Genomic DNA, 21,583 nt, shown 5'->3' with positions numbered 1-21,583 from the left:
GTGTGCCAGGGGGGCTTCCTGATTTGTTTTACGGCTAGGCCCTTCCCATAGATCTTCTGCCTCCTCCAGTGAGCGCATTGTGTCCTCCATTGTAAACTGAAGTGCTTCTGGGAAAATCCATCTTTAGCTGGCTTTCCTATCTTGCAAAAAGGTGGTCAATGGCCTAAGGGCTCTCACCTTCTGTATTGTGGCACCAGCTAGGTCTTGATATATTTTGAGGGAGGACTCTTGGAAAACTATTTCATTCTGTGCTCTAGTAGCTGCCATAATGTCCTCCTTGGTGGTGTAAAAGGGCACCTGAGTGATCACTTCTGTGGGGAGGTATGGGGGATCCCTGCGTCTACCCCATAGTCTATGGGTGCGGTCCAACAACAGAGAGGTTTTGTTGTGGTTTGGAAGAAGCACCCGAAAGACTTTGCCAACATATTCACCCAGGGCTTGGTCTGGGATTGTAGATGGCACTCCCTTGATGCAGAGGTTATTTCTCCTAGCCCTGTTCTCCATATAGTCCTGCTTAACTGCCATGGCCTCAATCTCCCCTTCCAGTGAGAGTACTCGACTTTGGAGGTCTGCGATCATCTTCACCTGTTCCGATGCCTGATCTTGGACCTCTCCAACCCTTTGTTCTACTTCCGTGACCCGCCCATCTAGGCATTCCATCTTCGCTGAGAACTCCACCATGCAGTTCCTGAACTCTGCTTTGATGTCTGATATGAAAGATTGCATGTCTTTCTTTGTTGCCAGCTGTCCCGGTGTATTAGGGGGGTCTTTCTGGGGAGTGAACCATGGCCTTCACCGTTTCCATCTTCTTCCCTTTCTTCTGGGGCTGTAATAGGGCTGCTATATCCATGTGTTTGAACGCTTTCTGTTGTTTGGCCATCTTCAGCGCTTACGTGTCGTTGTGCATACTGTGCCATGGACGGAGCTACAAGGATCCCCTCTCATGGTCACCCTGCCACTATTTACTGAAGATGCCAAGCAACAAACTTTCTTGTGCCTCCAAGAAGGGGGGAGGGGCAGCCACACTCAGGCCACCTCGACGATTGCGAGCCTCACCAGCTCCAGACCATATCCTTTCCACACAAGGTATGGTGTCTTGTTCGCTTCCAAAATGGGGTGAAAAACCCTTTCTGCGTCCCAGAGAGTGCTTTGCAACTTTCAAGGCCCCGTCACAGACAGAGCATTCCCACCTTCACATCCACCCCCAGGCAGTTTTTAATAAAGTCTGCCTTCCAACCAGACAGTGCCCTTTGGTGATCAAGCTTCCCCAGCTGGAGGAAAGTGCTCCATCCCAGCTGCACTTTATATTTTCTGCCACCTCTCTTGGCGAGCACCAATTGGGAGTAATCTTGATTGGAGGGATAGTGGAGATCCTCTCATCCCCCACTCAAGGGTATCCAAGGGCACTCCCAGCTTTCAATGGCTCCTCAACCCACTCTTGCAGGTGGCTGCTCCAGAGTGGATAACTCTCTTATTGCTGGTACCTCATGTTTTCCCCTGTACCGGAACTTCAAAGGATCCCCCGCCGAGCTCTGCTTCAATAATGTGCTGGGGGCCATGCTCTCCTCACCTGGCTCCAGCTTAGTGTGCTCCTCTGCATGGTGCTCCTCCCAGCCTCCCCGATGGCTGAGGCCGGGCTCGCCGTATGCTGAACCACCAAGGCTGGACATGTCATCCAGGGCCCGAGCATGCCGATGATAGCTGCACTCTCCTAGCATGCTCCCCTCCCCCCAAGGTGGCAGAGCAGGCCCCCACCAGAAAAGAAAGCAGTCTGAATGCCTCCTGGGTCCGACAGGCCGCTGCAGAGCAGGGAAAGCAGTCAGGCACGGACTGTGCCAGAAGCGAAACGGAAGGGTGCCATCTTGGTTTCCAGACCCGGCGGCATGTGGGGACCTTCAATTACTGATTTTGGTGCTGGACGCCAGTGTCAGACGACGATTGATGCACCGCCGGGTCTCTGGGCTTTGCTCTTCCCTCACATCTGGATACAGGCAGCGATTGTGGGCTATAACTGGGGTTTTATACTAACTTCTCCCAGGCTCTGCACTGAGGCATTCAATGGAGCGACCGCTCCGCCGGCTATCGAAGCCACATCCCCAGAATATTGATCTTAAGATGTACATGAAAGTTCTAGCAACATGACTGGAGGAGATCATCTCATAACTGATTCATGCAGACCAGTCAGGCAGGCAAACATTTGATAACTTATGTAAAATGCCTTCTTGCAAGAAAGGACATTTTGGGTGACCTCAGAACCACCAGTCTTCTTATTCACACACTTCATCGAAAAGACATTTAATAGGGTAAGTTGATATTTTCTGGAAACATAATTGAGGCTTTGGGGGGGTTTCCAGAGGGCTTCATCTGAGTTGTTCTGGTCACCTACGTGCAACCAGTCACATGGAGTTCTAGCAGTGGATTTGGACCTGCAGAGGTGAATCAGGAAAGATTGACCCCTCAAACACTTGCTGCTTGTTGTTTGTATGGCACCTTTCACACAGGGAGAGTCTGAGCAAATAAAGCCGTGGAGGTGATCGGATTGGACGGAAAGAATTATAAATTAACTTTGTTCGTCAATGTTGTTTGTGGCTCCCTTTTCAGTCCAACTAGTTCTTTGTCCAAACTAAAACGTGAGCTGAGTGAATTTGCTAGAGTATCTGGATTTAAATGCACCCATTTAAATTTGAGATCCTCACATTGAATTGTTCTACCGAAACCTTCATTTATATTTCAAGCATAAGGGATTTATATCATAGATCAAGATACCCGACTCTCTTCAGTGCTATCAGAGTGGACCTAGATAATATCATCACTGTCTCCTGGTTTAGTCATATTAATGTACTGAAAATGAATACTCTGCCCTGACTTCTTTCAGTGGTCGAAGTGAGCGGGAGCGGTGCTCGTGTACGTTTTAAAATTACGTTTTACAGCTCCTATACTTTTATTTTAAAAAGGAACAATTCCGGAATGGTTTCGTTTTAAAATGAAAGTATAGGAAGAAGTTGAAATGTGCACTTTCAGTGCTCTGCGCTGTACGTTCCCTTAAACAGCAGGTGCAAGTTTTTGGGGGTGTGTATTGTGTGCAGGAGGGGACGTGGTGATGGCTTTTGTTGGGAGTGGGTGCAGGCCAGGAGGGAACATCGTTCCACTACTTCTTTTCGTACACTTCGACCACTGACTTCTTTACTTTTTAGCTTTGCATAATGGATACTCAGAACAGAAATTAATTTACCTTTAGAAAGCTATGGTTAAACCCTAAGCACTATACACCCCTATCTATCTACATTACCATAGTCACTGGATCGACTTTTGAAATTTGGGCTAGACTACCTCTCAGGGTTGGTCTCACTTCTTTCCCATCTCCATTGATCCTTATGTTTCAAAACCTTGATTTCACACCCGTTTCCGTGAGGGAAAGGTTTAAAAGCTGAGAAAATCAGACTGTATTAAGATCTATTATCTATTTGAAGGGAATCAAATGAAATCCTAAAGTACTTACAAAACAGAATGTTCTATTAAGGAATCAGACCTATTGAAGTACATGAAGATCAGGCACTGGATTTTGCAGAGGGCGGTGTGCATCTAGATCTCTTACAATGTTTGAGAACAAGTTCAATAATCTTTCTATAATGTATTACAATCTTCCACTGGTGTGCTGGATTGGAGATTTAGAGCTCCATGGGATGGAGATATGAATAGGATGATCTTGGCTCAAGAATGGGGGATGGTTCGGGAGCCAGCGGGACATTCCTCCAGATGTATGCAGTAAAAGGAATTGGCATATAAGCTCATACACAGGTAATACATGCACCCTCCCCCCCGCCCAACTACATGCAATACAGAAAATATACTCACCGTTATGATGAAGGGGCTGTGGGGATTAGGTAAGTGAATCCATGTTTGATGGTTGTGTACCTTAATAAAGTGATGAACATGATGAAAAATTGACAGGATGAGACTCTTACTGGGATTCAGGGGTGGTATTGTTGAGGCTTTCAGCGCCTACCAGTGGTTTACACACTGCATACTATGCTGGGAAAATTGATATCTGCTTTATTGCTTGCATCCAAACTGACCTTTGGAGCAATGTAGAGAAAGGTTGTAGCTGTGTCGGAGGGCGTAAGATGAATAACGTCTGGGAATTATTGGCAGTGGAAGGACTCGCAGCAGAGGTGTAACCTACGCTGATGCACTTTATGAGAGTGGCAGTCCAAGGCCTATTTTCTGTCCCTGGAGAATAGAGACCTTATTTGCCCGTAATGTCTACAAGCCTTGCAACTATGTATTCACATTGAATGAATGCTATTTTGTGGCGTGAATTGAAATGCCATAATTTACAGTTGTGTTTAGGATTTTGTGGTCGGGATAGCTAATAAAATGGGGGTTGTTTGGAGGATTATAAGGTCAATGAAAAAAGGAAATGGGTGAAAATGTTGTTTGTCTTTATTTCAATTTCTCGTCAGGAGAAGATGTGTGGTACAAAGGGAGAATGACGTTTCATGGGGCCTAACATTGCATCATTCATAATGGATTAGTAGAGTTGAAAGGTGAAAACATGTGATATGTCTGTGTTGTTGAGGAGGAAGTAGGTAGAGGTAAAGTCCAAACCAACTTAACAACAGCTAGAATTCTAGTTGGCCATTTCCTTTTATCTGAGGCATGCACTAAACGTCTGCAGTGAAAGGCTGTGGGCCTCCTTTAATTCATCAAAGTGCTCTACACAGTGCACGTATGCTTACATCTACACTATGCACATGCACTAAACATGATCTTCAACCAAAGGCTGCTGTTTGCTGGATATGTATAGTAAATACGATTGTGTGCTGTGTGTAACACTGACCTGTCTTAACATTGTCCGCATTTGATGGGTGCATGTTGTGTTTGTTTTCGCTCCTAACTATACACATGGTACAAAATCAGTGCACATATAGGAAAAGACCATGACGCCCTTGCTTGAACCAAATTCATGTGAGCAAGTGTCCATTGCGAAGGAAGGCAGTGTAGGACAAATCACAACGTGTGCCTTTATTGTGACAAAATAGCAATTTTATTAGGAGTGTCATTACAAGCTCATAGAGAGAGGGCATGATCCTGCCTCTTTGTTGGGATTGTGGATGTGGTGGTCGCGAGTTGGATTTGCCACCAGCTTGATGATTCTGGGCCTGTAGGAGGTACCCGAGGTATCCCTCTGACCAGCCCACCTTTTCCTAGGGCTAGAGCAGGGGATCATCTGGGGCAATTCATACCTAATGCACCTGCACCTTTAAGGGAGCCTCGGGCTTTGCAAGCAGGACAATACTGTTATGTCTCTGCAAGTTGTAGTCCCCTACATGGCAGGCTGGATGAAAAATTATACAATTAATACAATTAACTAATACTGCTAAATGCAGTGCAGCATGACAAAAGGCCTTTATTCAACGCAAAGACAAAGTTTTCAGACGCAACAAAACGAAGTTGCAAACAATAACTGGGGTGCATATTTTAACAAGGGCATGAATGCAATTTAAGAAATCTGTGATAAACTTGCACACCTCTTGTTAGGAAAGATTTATCTTTGGCAACTTTCCCGTTACGGTTCTATGGAGCCCGAGAACATGTTGCTTTTGTTTTCGCACCTGTCCTGACTTTTTACAGGGAAGTGAAGCCTTCAGCTTCACTCCCTTGGCCTTTAGCTCTTTTTGTTATGGGGAAACTGATCAGTCCTTCCAACTATCAGTACTGGGAAACCATGTTTCACTTCTAACTTTTACACTTTGTACCTTTTTAACATTTCACACAGCATCTTGCAATGCGGTGCAATGGGGATGCTTTTGTTTCCCCATCCTTACATTTGGAATTGTTGGGTTCTTTTATATGGGCCTAAAAACAAGCTGGTGGCAGCAATTATATTTTTACCATTTCTTTGTTATTTCTAGTGTGCACATTTCGGGTTTAATGCGTATGGCTACGAAATGTGGCTAATGGCCTAACATCATGAGATTTGCGCTCGTATTTGGCAATATTGTTGTTTGGCCTTCTTCCTGTCTTGCCACGTCAGGAAATCCCATATAAGGTCATGCACTTGCCTTTGAAAGCTGCTGCTTTCACGGGCTATTGATGCCTTTGTGTGTGGAGCTCAGGAAGGGGGAGGGACTGCCTGACTCCATTCTACATTCCTGGAGCCAAATGTGTCTGGGTGTGGGACATGAGTGAAACCAGTATTGTCCCTGATTGGACAACTACTGGCTGTTTGAATGGTGCAGATTCTTACTATTGGTGGGTTGCTTCCACGCTGGATTTAGTAAAAGAGGACTCCTGCAGCCATTTCTAGAGATCAGCGTTGGAGCCAAGAATCCTGTGTAGAAGAACAGCCAACTGGAGATCTGAAGAAGACTCCGGAAGAGGCCCAGCATCCCTTCCTGCATTTAGCCTAGTAAAGCCCTGATGGACTGCCTGATCTGCGAAGGCCCTATGTAATGCTTCAACCCCAGGTCTGGTGGGACCAACCATTCTCTACATGTTCTTGAGTATTCAATCATGCTGAGCCTTCAGAAGTGTCCCTGGATCACCTGGTGGACTGACAAACTCTGCAGTGGGCTACCTCGCTAGAACAGTCGCCATTCCACGTTTGAAGCCGAAACTTTGGTGCTCGTTACCTTGTGGTATAAGTTGCCTTCCTGATGCAATTCAGCCTCACAGCTTCAAGGGATCCTGCTCCGGAAGGTGTTCTTCAACTGCGACTGGAAGGAACCTGTCGTCGTCTGTGTGCGGTGGCCGTTGCTGGAACTTGCCTTCCCTCGTCCTGAGAAGTGTCCTCAAGAGGTCTGCATCAGTGCATTCTCCATTTCTCCATTGCCAAGGATTGCACTCTGCTCCTGGGCCCGACCGGAAGAATCGTTGCACCCGTAGCTTCTGGACACCTCTTTCCGAAACCAACAGCGGGAAATCCAACCTACAGCGACCCCCAGTCAACCCATTCAGTCCTCTGGGAAAATCAGAATCAGTGGGGTAAATAAGCACAAAGCATTTGTCTCCTCCTGTCCTCCATAGGATAACATTGAGAACAAGTCTCTTTGTACCCTTCCATTCCACTGCTTTGTAGTCATTGCATCTGGGCAGTAAAACCTGAAAGATAAGAACACATTTTCACCTACCAGTAACCTTTTTGCAGTGCTTTACCTGAATCAGATAAATTCTTCTAGAGAGAAGCATTGTGACATTTGGGCACAAAGCCCCACTCTTCGTAGGGATTGGAATTCTGAAGCTAGGGCATGTTTCTTATGTCTTGGTTCCATTTTACTGCATCACTTACTTTCTTCTCTTGATTTAAGTCATTGAATGTAATTCCAAGAACCTTTGGTGACTGTATTTATGTTTATTATTGGCTGTTAAGTGATATTATCAATTGTTTGTTTAATTTTTCAGTGTGTGTTTAAGGCCTAGTATAAATACTGTATGTTTGTACATTCCATTCTAAATTGAATCATTGTATGCTTCGCTGTGTGGACTACTGACCTCACTCACACTCTCCTGAGAATAGCCTTGACTGCTCTGCATTGCTACCTTGATTCGGTTTTGGCTAACCTCTCAGAGTTCCCCTGTTCACTATAACTAGGGTGGCCTTCTAAAATATGTCCACCAGGTTAGATTCTAGAAATCCATCTTAACAACTCCTACATTGATCACCAAACACATTGTCTAATCCTTGGTTGTCTGCATTGGCTGCGAATTCGAAGACTACTGACAGAAAGAAACAGAGACAATGGCACTATGGCCAGTGTAAAATTGGTTTTGAAAGCCTATACAAAAGGCTATTTTTGATGCTAAAGCTAAATATCTTCAGAACAATATTGCAACTGCTGAGAATAAACCTAAAGAATTGTTCTCCATTATTTCTAAATTCTCAAATTCAATGAGCGCTGCTTCTAGTCTAATCCCCTTGCCTGATCTAGCCAATAATTTTAACCTATTCTATAGATAAAATTAAAGACATTAAGATAAGATTCGCTGGTCAATCATAGACTGCCATTTAGATAGGTGATTACATCCCACCAGTGGTCTTCTTTGATTTCTCAAAAGTAACGGTTGACACCATTACTATGCTGATGCAGCTACTGAAACCTACAATGTATACACTATTCCAGCGTACATCACCAGGAAGCATGTCACCAATCTTGTACCATTTAGGACTACGTTTCTAAATATATCTCTTGAACAAGGTATTGTATCATTAGAGCTGAAGCTTTCAACTGTGACCCCTTTGTTTGAAAAAACTTTCGGGACCCAAATTGCCTGAAGAACTACTGTCCTGTTGCTGGGTTGCCTTGGCCAGGAATAATATTTTAAAAATGAGTCACATTGCAACTTCAAATGTATGTGGCCAAGTACCAAATCTTGGACAGCTTCCAGTCCGGTTTTCCTCCACTTCATGGGACAGAGACTGTGTTGATTTCGATGTGGGATGGCATATAAAAAAACTTGGATGAAGGTGGACTGACGCTGCTGATCATGTTAGACCCATCAGCGGCATTTGACCCTGTAGATTTGGACATTATGCTTTCTAGATTGGCAGAGGTTGCTGGTATCTCCTAAAAATGGCCTAAAATTGTTTCACACATTTTTGACTAGGCGTTCTCAATGTGTTAAACTAGGGAGCTATGACTCTAATTCTGTCCCAGTTTGCTGTGGAGTGTATCCACACTGCTATTTAACATCTATATGCAACCTCTGATAGCAAAATTTACGAAATACAATCTCTGCTACCATTCATGTGCAGATGATACCCAAATATAGACCAAGGTTTGCATGTCTGCACAGTCTCTGCATAATATAGTACAATGTACCGCTGAGGTTGGCCAGTGGATGCCCACCAATAAGCTCCAATTAAATCCAAATAAGACAGAGCTTATTTTGTTTGGACCTAAGCATCTAATTGGGTCTCTACACCGATAACACCCCATGTCTATTTGGTCTCCTTATGACGTTTGCAGCCAAGGTCAAGAACTTAGGATGCATTTGGCAGTCGGACTTGGGCTGTGAACATCAGGTCGGAGCGTTTGTACAATCTGTTTTTTTTATTATCTTTGCTTGCTCCTGCACACCTTTCATTATATCCATCATCGGTTCATGCTGTTGTGGTGGGCTCCCTAGTTAGTCCAGACTGGCCTCTGCAAATAGCTTGCTAGCTGGTATTTCTGCCCAAAGTGTAGACTGATACATAAGCTTCCTAAAATGGCTTCAGTCTCAGCAGCCCTCTACTGGGTACCTGTCAGGCAGAGAATCGATTTTAAAATCGTTTGCCTAGTGTTTAAGTACATAAATGGTGCTGCGCCACCATATTTGGTTAATATAATTTCTCATTATCAGCCAATTTGTTTTCTCCACTCGGCCCATAAGCACCTCTTGACTATTCCTTCCACCCACTGTGTGTCCAGATGGGACAGACATTTTTTCTGTCTGTGGGCCACGGTTATGGAATTTCCCCCGCACCAACTCCCACTGCACAAGCTGATCTCCATGTTGGCCTTTAGGAGAGCTCTGAAAACCTTCCTTTTCCATTAATTGGGGTGGTCTGTTGATGTAACGTACCAACTTGATCAGAGGTTGATCAATGTATAACCTGCGCCTAGATGCAGTTAAATCCGTCCAGTGCGCCATATGTATGTATATATCAAATGAAATCAAAGGCTTCAGACATCCAGCCAACATGGCCGTGCTTAGTCTGGGAGAGAAGGGTAGTCCTTTCAGCGACATCCTGAAGGTTCATATGAGTTCCAAGATGGAGTCTGAGACAGAAGTGGACTCATCACCCATTTCCAGCAACACTGCAGAAATACATTAACAGGTTATCCCGGAAACCGCAGACCGAGTTAACTACCAGTCATCACTAATATTCACAGGTGACCCCACTCCCACTTTCGACTGCCCAATGGGAACACCTAGTCTCTTTAAGAGGAGAGGGAACATGGGCACTTGTGAGGGAGCAAGGAGCTGGCAAACCAGGGGAAGAGGTTATTGGTAGTGGCGAGAGACAAGGAAAGGTGTGCACGGAGAGGAAGCTGGTGGAAGGTGGTCCTTCAATGCATTTCTTTTAATGTAACATTAAAATTCTCTTGACAGTTTTTCAACATTCGCATATTCATCCATTTTGACAATTCCTGCTCATTTTCAGCAGTGACATATTGTGTGGTACACCATGTATGTCACCCGTAACTTTTAGATGCATCAATCCCAATCCATGTACTGTTGGCACCAGTGCCAGACATGCAAAAAGTTGTCTGACTCTGAAAATTAACCTCTTTCATCTGGCCTTAAAACAGAGATGGTTTGTGTACCCACTTAGGCAGACATCTCAGCACAGTAAATTAGAGATGCAATGTAGAATACGAGACGGGTGTTATCGTGGCAAGGGGATAAGACAGATTTATTAGACTGGATTGAGGAAATGGTATGCTGTTATTCTCCCGAGCGAGCTATGGACTGCAGAAAATTAGTTCTATTACTGAGTTAACTGTGGTCCAAATGTTTGCAAGGGCAGGGCCTACTTTGAGACAAGGCAACTCTATGTAGCAAAATGGAGTGCCGAAATTAGCGCTACAAAAACCATATCTTTCCCCACTGCGAAGAGGGCAGGTGTCAAAATGGCACTTTGCATGATTCCAAGGTGGCTGCCGTATAGGAAGGACGTGCTGGTGATCGCTCTGTCTGAAAAATGCGGCCAAGTCGGGACACTGTGGTTCTGGCGGCCCTCCTCGACCCAAAATAACTTTGGTGAAGGTCTGCAGCAACCCCTCACCCCATCATATACGCTCGATGGTGGAGGATTAGATGCATCAGGAGTGCGGTAAATGAGAGACTGCCCTAACCATCTCAGCACTTATACTGTCTCTGGAGGAAGACATCTCAAACAGGTGCCCCCCTCCAACTGCCATCCGGGGCTGTAACAGGCCTGGGTACGCCACTTGAACCACGTGGTAAGTCGCCAAGGTGAGGGCCCAGACGGGATACTGACAACATCACGTGCAGGATAGCGGAGGCACTGTAACTCTGCAACTTGGTGTATTCTTTATGGCGTAGGGACTACAAGGCAAAATATATCCTGCCCAGGTGCAGGTTGAACATTATTCGCCATAAACTGCAGAGAGTTTAACGCATTTCTATCCACTTGTCAGACAAGGGTAAGCTCCAAGAAACTGCAGCTCTCCAAGGGAGAAATAAACAGAGACAGAGAAATCACCCAAGGGGAAAGTGGCATCCAGCAATACATGGCAGTGAAAGTATTCTCGGAATTCACTTCAATTTCCAGGAGGGTCAATGATATGGGCTTCAGTATTTATTCCTTGGGACAAGTTAAACATACAGTGAAATAAAGGCAAATCTTATATAGCCAATCTTATATAGCCAATAGTTAAAGACTTATGTCTGGCAGCAGGAAGCAGCTCATTCAACTGGGACAAACTGACTCTCAGCAGAAACAGCCCAAATCCTTGTATTCAATTTGGGCAAAGAGTCCGTCAGGGTCCCTGACCAGATCAAAACCACAGGTTTTTCTGGAAATACAACATGGCGGCATCCAAGGATGATTTTATCAAAGCTTTCAGGAATTCCAAGACAAAATTGCCTCCTACTACCAGTTGCAGTTCTCTACATTTTCACCTCTGAAATTAGAGGGTCACTTGCAGATTTCAGCAAAGAAATATCTACTCTGGCAGAAAGGGTAGATACTAATGAGCGAGCTATTCTGGAACTGACGGAAGGGAGTATGCAATCTGATATCGCCCTGGAAGAATTGTCTAGAATGTCAAACAACCTGGAACTGCAATATGAAGATCTTGAGAACCACTCACTACGTTCCAATATCCGAATAAAGAACCTTCCAGAATCAGTGTCGGACACAGAATTGAAAAACAGTAATTCGTATATTTGCAGACCTCATAACGGAAAATGAGCCCACTAACATTCTCCTGGATAGGGTTCATAGGACAGGACCCAAGAGTTTGGAACCAGGTACCCACCCAGAGACGTGCTGGCAGCGTGTGCACTCCATCCACAAAAGGAACAAACGTTAAGGGAGGCGAGAACTGCAGCCACAATCACACATAATTGGGCAGAGATCCAATTATACCAGGATCTGTCTATGTTGACCCTTCAAAAACACTGGGATATGTATGCAGTGGTGAACACTCTTCAGGCATGTGGTATAAGGTACAGATTGACTTTTCCCTTTGGTTTACTCTTCAATCTGGATGGCAGGCAACAAAGGATTACACCTAGGGAGTCAGGCATGGCACTACTACATATCGAGGAGGACACCCCAGTGGTACTCTCTGAAGGGGCCCATGCTACATTGGAGCAACAGGTGGTGCTCTTTAAGGCAGGGGAATGGACTTCTATGGATCGACAAAAGAGGAATCGCAGGGGCCCACCAAAGAAACACTGGAGAGTTCGACTTAGAGGCCAACCCACAAATCAGGCACTTTGTAGGATGCCAAGGACACTGCTTTCATAACTTTCTTCAAGAAACATAGACTTGGTCAAAGAAAATTCGACAAGCAGATTGGACGGACAGCAACATCTTGGATCCTATCTGTTCAGGTAAAAGATGGGGAGCTAGGACTCTCCACACATAACCCTGGGAAAAAGGGTGATTCTTGGCCCCGGGATACAATGGGTACTGTGTCTCATGCCAGGCAACTGTTCAAGGGAAGGGAAGTGAGCTGGGCAGGGGGAAGGTTAAAAAAGTTAGTAAGGTTCTTAAGGGGTTAGAAAGGGAGGGGGGATAAACAGTAAATGGAGCAGGGGTCGTCCATTTTGCAGAAAACTTATGATGCTGTGATAGAAATGTGCCCGAAACTATCTATTCCAAGGCAAAGAGAAAATACAGAGTATAATTCAAGTGCTTATCATGGAATGAAAGGGGTTTTATTACCATGCAGAAGCGAAAGAAAGTCGAGTCTTTCTTGAGGTGTCATCAACCGTATTTGGTGGTGCTCCAAGAAACTCATATTCGAAAGGCAGATAAAGGTAAACTTTGTCTATGTCAATACCCGATTATATTACAGGCAATTGTGGAAGGCACGGTGCAGGTGTGTGGCTAGCGATAAAGCACGGGTCGGAGTTCCAAGTTGTCTGCATAAGGAGGGCAGATATGTATTTGCTATTCTAAAGTTTATGGCTGTTAAAATAACGGTAGCCTCAATATATGCGCCAAACACAGGCCAGGACGGCTTTTGAAACACAAAATGAGGCAACTGGAATCTTTCATTGAAGGAGAATTATTGATATTGGGGGACTTTAATATAGCGTGGGATCCGGATCGGGACCTCAGTAGGTTGACACAATATGTTGCAGCCTCCCCATCGGTGACCCTGCAAAAGAAATTTGCAGATCTATCCATAGTGGATGTTTGGCTTACCTAGAGGGTGAAGAAAAGCGCTATACCTTTTACTAACACATACACCGGTCATTCTCCCGGATGGATTATGCATGGATTTCCACCCCACTCCTCGGCTTAATGACGCAATTTATGACTCGCACAATTACCCTTTCAGATCACGCCACAATTATGGTAGATCTTAACATTGCAAAAGAGAAACAAACACTTTGGTCCTGGAGATTACCACTAGCATTATTACAAGATCCAGTGGTCAAGAAAGAAACTACTGAGCAAATAAGGAAATACTTTGAGCTAAACTGAGAGGGTGAGATGTCACTGAATACCATCTTGGATGCTTTTAAGGCGACATTGAGAGGTTTCATCATAGCAGCCGAGGCTAATGGACGCAAGCAGATTATGGCTCTAGAATTGGAACTAGAAAGGGAATTAGCCCAAATTTTAAAGAAGATGGAAACTAACTTGGGTCCATTGATTCAGAAAGAGTTTAGAGCTGTAGCTGGCAGATTAAATCTCCATGCAGCTAAGAAAGCTGAGAAAGCCCTTCTCTTTTTAAAACAAAAATACTGTATTAAAGCAAACAAAATGGACCATCTTTAAGCATTTAAGCTTTGTCAGAGAGCAGCATCAAGTATTATACAACAGATTAAACTGCTCTCTGGGGAGTTGATGTCAGAATCCATAAGCATTCTCACACAAATTCACACTTTTTATTCTAATCTGTAAAAATCTGAAGCTCCGGTTTACTCTCACAAAAAGAATATCTAGAGTCGGTTACTCTTTCTTAGCTTACGCCAACAGATAGTCAGACGCTTGAAGCGACCATAACTCAGGATGAATTGCTTCATGTTATCCGGGATCTTCCCTTAAATAAGTCACCAGGCCCAGATGGCTATCCAGCCAGGTATTAGAAAACATTTAATAACTTCTTAGCCCCCACGCTGACCAAATTGTACAACTCTTTTACAGACACTGCCCAAATCTCCCCTTCCATGGATGAGGCGAAAATCATTATTTTCCCCAAACTTGGTAAAGATCCAACTAATTGCGGGTCGTATCGCCCAATAGCCTTAATATAGATGCACACATTTTTATCAAGCTTTTAGTCTACCGGTTATTAAACCTTATGCCCTTTCTTACCCAGACCAAACGAAATTCATAAAGCATAGGCAGACGCATGATAATATTCGTAGAGTGTGTCATATTCTGGAGAAAATCGAAAAGAAGCAGATTCCAGTAGTCCTCGTCTCTATTGACACAGAAAAGGCTTTTGGCCATGTGGAATGGTCGTTTCTCTTTTTAACCCTAACTAAGATGGGATTTGGACCAAAGTTTATTGGGCTGATTAAGGCTAATTATAAAAACCCAACTGCGCGGTTGTTAATAAAGAGCCATATACTTCCCCTTATTTCTTTACATCGGGGAACAAAACAAGGGTGCCCACTGTCACCCCTGCTGTATGCACTCCATTTAGAACCACTACTGACAAGGTTTCGGCAGGCAGAGGGAATAAAAGGGATACATTTCGGCGGTATTTCCCATAAAATTATGGCTTATGCCGACGACATGTTACTTGTGATAGCGGATCCAGCTAACACTTTGCAGATGGCCACTCACAAACTGGAGCGCTTTGGTGGTGCTGCAGGATTAAAGATTAATGTAGCCAAATCCGAGATCTTAAATGTATCCCTTTCACCATCAGAAATGCTTGACCTACGGGAACATATACAACTGGGGTGGTCGCAGGCAGAGATGAAACTGCTCAGGGTAATAATAACCCCTAAACTCAAAGGTTTATATGCAGCTAACTTCTCCACATTGCTGAAAAATAAGCGCAGTTAAAGAGGTGGGATCCTCTCACTATCTCATGGCTGGGTAGAATAAACTCTGTGAAAATGGTCACCCTTCCTAAACCTCTGTACATCTTTCAAGCACTACCTATCAGAGTGCCCCTATAATTTTTCTGCAGAATACATAGAGCTATCTCAGAATTTATATGGCAGAATAAAACCCAGCGAGTAGCCTTAAGTACGCTAATGCTTCCAACTGAGAGGCACAGGTTGGGTCTCCCCAATTTTGAAAAATACTATTGCGCTGCCCAGATAAGGGTCATCAAAGAATGGTCCATGGGCGAGTCAGGGAAAAGATGGAAAAAGCAGTGTGGGGGATCTAGACTCCAGTATGCACTGAGGTTGCCAATTATAAAAAAACTATCGCCCGGCTAACATACATGCGAGTGATATAATGGGTGTAGCAGAGGAAGCTTGGGGTGCAGCAGTTAAAAAGCCCAGTTGGACAACATACCTCTAACCACTCACACCTATGTTCTTTAACCCACAGTTTACCCCAGGTCTAGAACCCAATGCATTCAAGGAATGGAAACTGGCAGGCTGTGTAAAACGTAGGGACATGTTTCAGGGGGAGGAGGTTAAATCATTTACACAATGTAAGCAATAGATTGACCTATCTGAAAACTCTAGATTCCAATACTTTCAGGTTAGACATTGGATTCTTGCCCCACCAGTAAAGTCTGCAGCTGTAAGAGAGTTAACACCTTTAGAAAACTTTGTGACATCCGATCCATGGGTCAAAGCCCTTATCTTGAATCTACACAAGCTGGTGGGGGATGCCGAAGTCAATGAGACAACTAGCTATAGGCGACGCTGGCATGTGACCTTGGGGGCTGAGATCTCAGACTTGGACTAGGAAAATCTGTGGAAAACAATCCCCAAACTCACCAGATCAATCCAGACTAGAGGGTTCTGGTACAAACAAATGGTGCAATGATATTATACTCCGGCTCGTTTGGGAAAAATGAAACCATCATTGACGATAAATACTGGAGGGATTGTGGACGGGTGGGGAATTGGTAACAAGTATGGTGGAGTTGCCCAGTGTTCATACAGTATTTGGAAGCAGTGAATAAACATCTGAGCGAAAGGTTTCCCTTGCAAAAGACAAGATCGCAACATAAATGCCTCCTAGTATTGATGGAAGAGGACTTTAGGCAGCAACCGAAGCCAACCCAGAAGGCTTATGTAATGTTGCAATTAGCGGCACTTCTAGAGATTGCTCAAAAATGGAAAGTGAAAGAGCCCCCTCATTACGGAATGGTTCTCCAAAGTTTGGAACTTTCTAGCGATGGAATGGATGACGTATTCACTACAGGGGGAACATTCTGCATTCTCCAAAGACTGGAAACTGGTGCTTGACTTCTTAGATAAGGACTATAATGTTATGTATTGTCTGCAGAAACTGCGTATATTGGGCACTACTTGAGACAGTAACAAATGTTGGTACATGTCTGATGGTACACTCGTCACATCGGAATTGGTAACTCTGCAAACTGGGTAGGGGCGGGGAGGGTGGGAAGGGTTTTGGGCCAAAGGGTTGATTGGGGGTAGGGTTGGGACTATAGTTCTTTTGTATAAAAGAAATGCAAATAAATACAAAATGGTGCTTTGCCCAAGGCTATGTGAATATTTGAATCTGCCCTTTGCAAGATTAGGATGCTTTTAATCAAATGAATTTCTGCTGTTATCTATGACTTTGAATCAGTAGTCTCTTCACATGCCATTCATGGGCTCTTTGAAAGGGATACTTTCTTTAGGTTTGAATTGGGGGTCTTTCCCAAACACATGTGTTCAGGTGAGATAGGATCTCTTCCAAGAAGCTGATGTACGAAAACCATATAGCATGAAGATCGCAGACTTAAATGCAGCTCTAGGAAACTCCCGGTCCATCAAAGCCATTCATTAGTGAATCGTTCAAGATATTTCTCAAAGGACAACTGTTAGCAAGTAAATGGGTGTCCCTAAACCCCAACCTATCACTTCAGCTATTGGTGAGGTCCCATCGGATTTCTCAACTGTAAAGCCATACCTATGTACATACTGGCCCTACTCCCTAAATAGCTTTAGTGTGTATGTCCTGGTATACGACTCATGGCATTTCCTTCAACTCCTTCAAATTAAAAACCAAATCGTGGATTTACACCCAAATTTGAGAGAGCCTCTGCCTATGGCGTTCACATTAGATGCCTCTTTCTATTTTAGCCTGCCTAATTATGTTGACATGATAACTACTCACTGTTGTACTTTACTGTAAATTACAAATTCTACTGCTTTTTTGTACATGATGTAAATATATGAACATGGGATGAACAAGCAATATGTATATGCTATGGAATTTATGGAACATTGTAAACATGCTTACCAAGTTTTTGTGTCGGGATGCCCCTTGCCTGGCGCGCGGTACAAATAAATAAAATACAAATACAAATTTCCCCTTCCGTACCTGGCCTTCTTCATGCATTTTCTTTGAAAGTCACCATAGTAGAACACTGTCTCCACGTTCTGCAGCGTATCCTCTGTACGCTATTCTTCTTATAGGTGACATTGTTTTTCCGAATAATAAACTCCAGTAAAAGCTTTGTTATCCGACTCCCTATTAACTGGATCGCTCTGTCAACCGGCACCTCTGTTGTATAGGTAATAATAATGGTTCTGGCTAAGAAAATGCCAGATAACATTTTGGAGTCAGATAGCAAAGCAAACGTGCCTGAAGCTTGGTTGTCCAGCCTGTTTGCTGTGTTATTTGGATTGGACATCAACATTCGGTTAACTGCTGCTTTCGATTATCCGAAACTAATGGGTTTCCAGTGGTACCAGATATTCGAATTTTTACTGTAAATAAAATGCAAATAAAAAGCATGCATTTTGTGGGAAGCATATTTCCTTCTATGTCTGCTTTGACCAACCCCTCTCTTCCAGGTCTGGTTATCCGAGTGGCATCAGCAAGTACACATCGTATACCCGAGCCACTGCGCTTGAGACTGGGCTTCCAGTCAGGGGTGTTACTAGGTCTGGAAAAAATCCAGGGCTACGCTAATGCCGGGACTGTGATTCGGGGACTGGATTCGGGGCTAGCTAGCTCTTTGCTTGTTGCCCCTGAGCTTCTCTCTGGGGCTACAACCAAAAGACAGGGGGCTATAGCCCCTTCAGCCACCCCTAGCGAAGCCTGTGCTTCCAGGTGATATCACTGTGGCAGATGACGCATTGGGCTGCGGAAATCCTGCCTTGTCACTGCTTGCATGTTCCTTTTCCTATTTTACTGGCGGTTTACTGGCACAGACAGCTGCAAATATTGCAATTGGGAGGACTGGGGATGTGTAACTTGGGTCCCTGCCAACGATTCTCCTTGTGGTCCCTGCACAAGTCCAGACCCCTTTAGGATTGAATCAGAGTACCGTTCTGCTGTGCAAGTCAATGTGCCTATGTGCAACTCTGACCCTGTTTGACTGGTTAGTGCTATTGATGTCAGCCACTGGGCATTGCACTGCCTGGGTGACTGCACGTGCCAAGGTATCGAGGAATGTCAACACCCCACTGGCATTTCGGTTCGAGTAAAGGTGATGCTTAAAATCCCACGTTTTCACATTAATGCTGCAGCCGCAAATTTCAGTTTAGCGATTTGCACAGCAAAGATTCACGCACCAAAAATCAGGCAACTGTTTTCTTATCGCCGCCGTCGCTGTTAGAACGTTTTCCACATGCTTGATTTGATAATAATACTTTGTTTTCTTAATTAATGAGTACGTATTGATTTTGTTTGTTTCTCTCTCCTAAACAGGAGGAGATGTCAAAAACGATTCAGCAGATCTCTGCTTTCGTGAATTCCCTGACAGATGGCTCCTCCAGCGAAGGCGGCAAAGCAAACAATCGGCCCATCTCGGAAGCTGCAACAAAAGACGGGCAAAGTCACACAGTTCAGAAAACAGTGTAATTGGACATTCACCTGTTTGCCATTTCACACTTTCATGGACGAGGAGCTCGCTCCCCTCCCAGCATGCTTTGCCGCTCTTTTACTTACAGCAAATCCATAACAATGAAACAGGTGACTTTCATGCTGCTGTCAGGAGCGATCTAATTTCAGCTCTGGGTGACTGATTGCAATTGGCTTTGCCTCATCTGATAATTAATCTATGTCACCATTAATTGGAAGAGAGAATAATTACTGGCAGTGTTGACAGTGACTGTAAGCTTCCCCAGATTTCCCCACTGTGTTTTCCCAAATAAAGGCTTTGCAAATCAGTACTTAAAGTTTATATACACTGTCACAATACCTATGCCCATGTGAGGCGATGATACGGGTGTTGTGATGTACTTGTGTGGTTGTGTCTCCCATTATTTTTGTGCTCGCCGAGAGCTGTCTCCCTCAATCACTCTCCAATGTTCCATCTTAATTTGGTGGAAAGTTTAAAGTTTTCAATGAGCTGGAGATGAATGATAAATGAATAAATGTAAATGCTTCATTTTGTCCATGGATCATTAGTCAAGTCCTTTGTGGTAAGGACCTGAGGAAGGAGTGGAAATTATTGAGACATTAGCCTGAAGCAAGCTTGAGGTAAATATTATGCAAAAGGAAGGGCACAGTCGGAGCACAACTTGCAGAAGCCCATCGCAGAACATTTAGAAAATAAGAGCCCCAAGCAGGTTCTAGTCGTCTCTGTGGCGTATAATTAACAATCCAAACGTGTGCATTATTTTACCCAGCAATACACATTCTTCTCCTTCATGCAAGCTTGATAGAATTGTTTAAATGTGTTTTCTTTAAATACATATGGCTAACACATCTAGCCTTTTGCATTCATTTACACATATAAAAATGACATTATTGATGAAGAAAAGAGCATCATATACATACACATTTTTTTTCATATCAACGAAATACAGAAGAACAACAAGAAATTTACATAGCAATGGGTTACGTCGTTATATGCTTTCTGTGGTGAATTCTATGCCTCGGTATAGGCATGACATTAGTCTCAGCAGTGTGCCTAAGTGAAACATTTAATCGATTATTTAATATGCAGTATCAGTGATATCTGCTCCCAAATATGTATTGGGGCAGCCGATAGGGCCAGCGACTGAACAGATAGTAGACCAAAACGGATCTGAATCAAAACTCTCTGGAGAGGAACATAAGTGACCATATCCCTTTTCGTAATAAACATTCAGAGTTTCACAGCAGGTAAGTAGGTGTCTGCTAGTCTCCACTTGGGGGTTACAAAGCCGACAACATCTCTGGTCTCAGAGAATGTTAGCCCATGCTTCAGTATGATCCAAAACAGGGAGCAGATTCAGTCGAAGATATGATATGAATTGTATCAGGGATTGACTGTAGAGTTTTATTAAATAACTGCATAGCTTATGTGGTATAAATCCCAGCTTGGCATATTCTAGGTCACATCTTTATGTTGATAATGTTTCAACTGACATTACTCAATCCCAACACAATAACTTGCTTTTCAGCTTTTGTAAAAAACCATCAGGATTTCCCATGTCACAAAGGCACAGAGCAATGGCATCTAAGTGGGCTTGGACTGTTTTAACCAAGTCCAGGTGTGCAGCATTACCGGCCCTCTGATGATGTTCTGGAAACTGCGCTAGTATTGCACCAGAGGAAGATGACAATCCAGCTTGCATGATCTTTAGCAGAAATTTGTAACAAGCAGTCTTCCACAATATAGCAAGGGACATCACACCCAGTTCCAGCCTAAGAGCGGCCACTGGAACTGAGTTAGGGAGCCCAAGCAGTGATCTTAATATCTTCCCCTCAAGGATGTTCAGTCAGCTGACAAGTTTCCCAGGTAATGTTTCTAAACCATAAAGTATACACAGTATGATGGAATTGTTGGAAACCTCCATTGAGCCACTCACCCCCCCCCACGCTACTGATAAAGCTCTTGATACCCTGCCACTTACGAGTGACTTTTAATGATGTGTAAGTCCTATAGTATGAAGTGTTAGGGGCACCAAGGAAGGGCAATCCCAGATACATATAGGAGTCCAAGATTTCCAATCTGACCCCCCCCCCCATCCCATATGCTATACGGCGGCTCGTCGTCCTCTTCTGTGATTCTGCAAGATCTTAGTTATGCTTTGATGATTTTTCAACCGGTTCTCTATGGCATACTGGAGAGAGCATCCAGGGATCGCTGAAGCCCTAATGGGGTCCGGTCCAACAGGACCATATCATCTGCATATGAGACCCAAGCCGGGGCAACTCCTCCAATACACGGCGGAAAGTTATGACGTTGTTTCAGCGCTACATCCATGTCTGCCACATAAAGGTTAAACAAGAGGGATGCGAGGACACATCCATGTTTGAGTCCCTTATTTGTGGCAATAGGAGCTGAGGTGGTGCCGT

At 44.1% G+C, this 21,583-nt stretch overlaps 1 protein-coding gene across 2 annotated transcripts in view; it reads left to right on the top strand.

Moving 5' to 3' along the window:
• Nucleotides 1–19,467, top strand: part of CCDC178 (coiled-coil domain containing 178) — a 3,486,252-nt gene extending 3,466,785 nt beyond the window's left edge. For both annotated transcript variants that reach the window (XM_069620987.1, XM_069620986.1), the window contains exon 21: nt 19,004–19,467. In XM_069620987.1, coding sequence (XP_069477088.1) covers nt 19,004–19,156 — 153 coding nt within the window. In that variant the 3' untranslated portion in view covers nt 19,157–19,467. The remainder of the gene's footprint in view (nt 1–19,003) is intronic.
• Nucleotides 19,468–21,583: the final 2,116 nt, after the last annotated feature.

The sequence above is a fragment of the Ambystoma mexicanum genome, chromosome 5q, assembly GCF_040938575.1.
Source record: "Ambystoma mexicanum isolate Mex_15411 chromosome 5q, UKY_AmexF1_1, whole genome shotgun sequence".
NCBI classification, from domain to species: domain Eukaryota; kingdom Metazoa; phylum Chordata; class Amphibia; order Caudata; family Ambystomatidae; genus Ambystoma; species Ambystoma mexicanum.
Note: the sequence above shows the minus strand (reverse complement) of the source record. Positions and strands in the feature narration are given on the sequence as shown.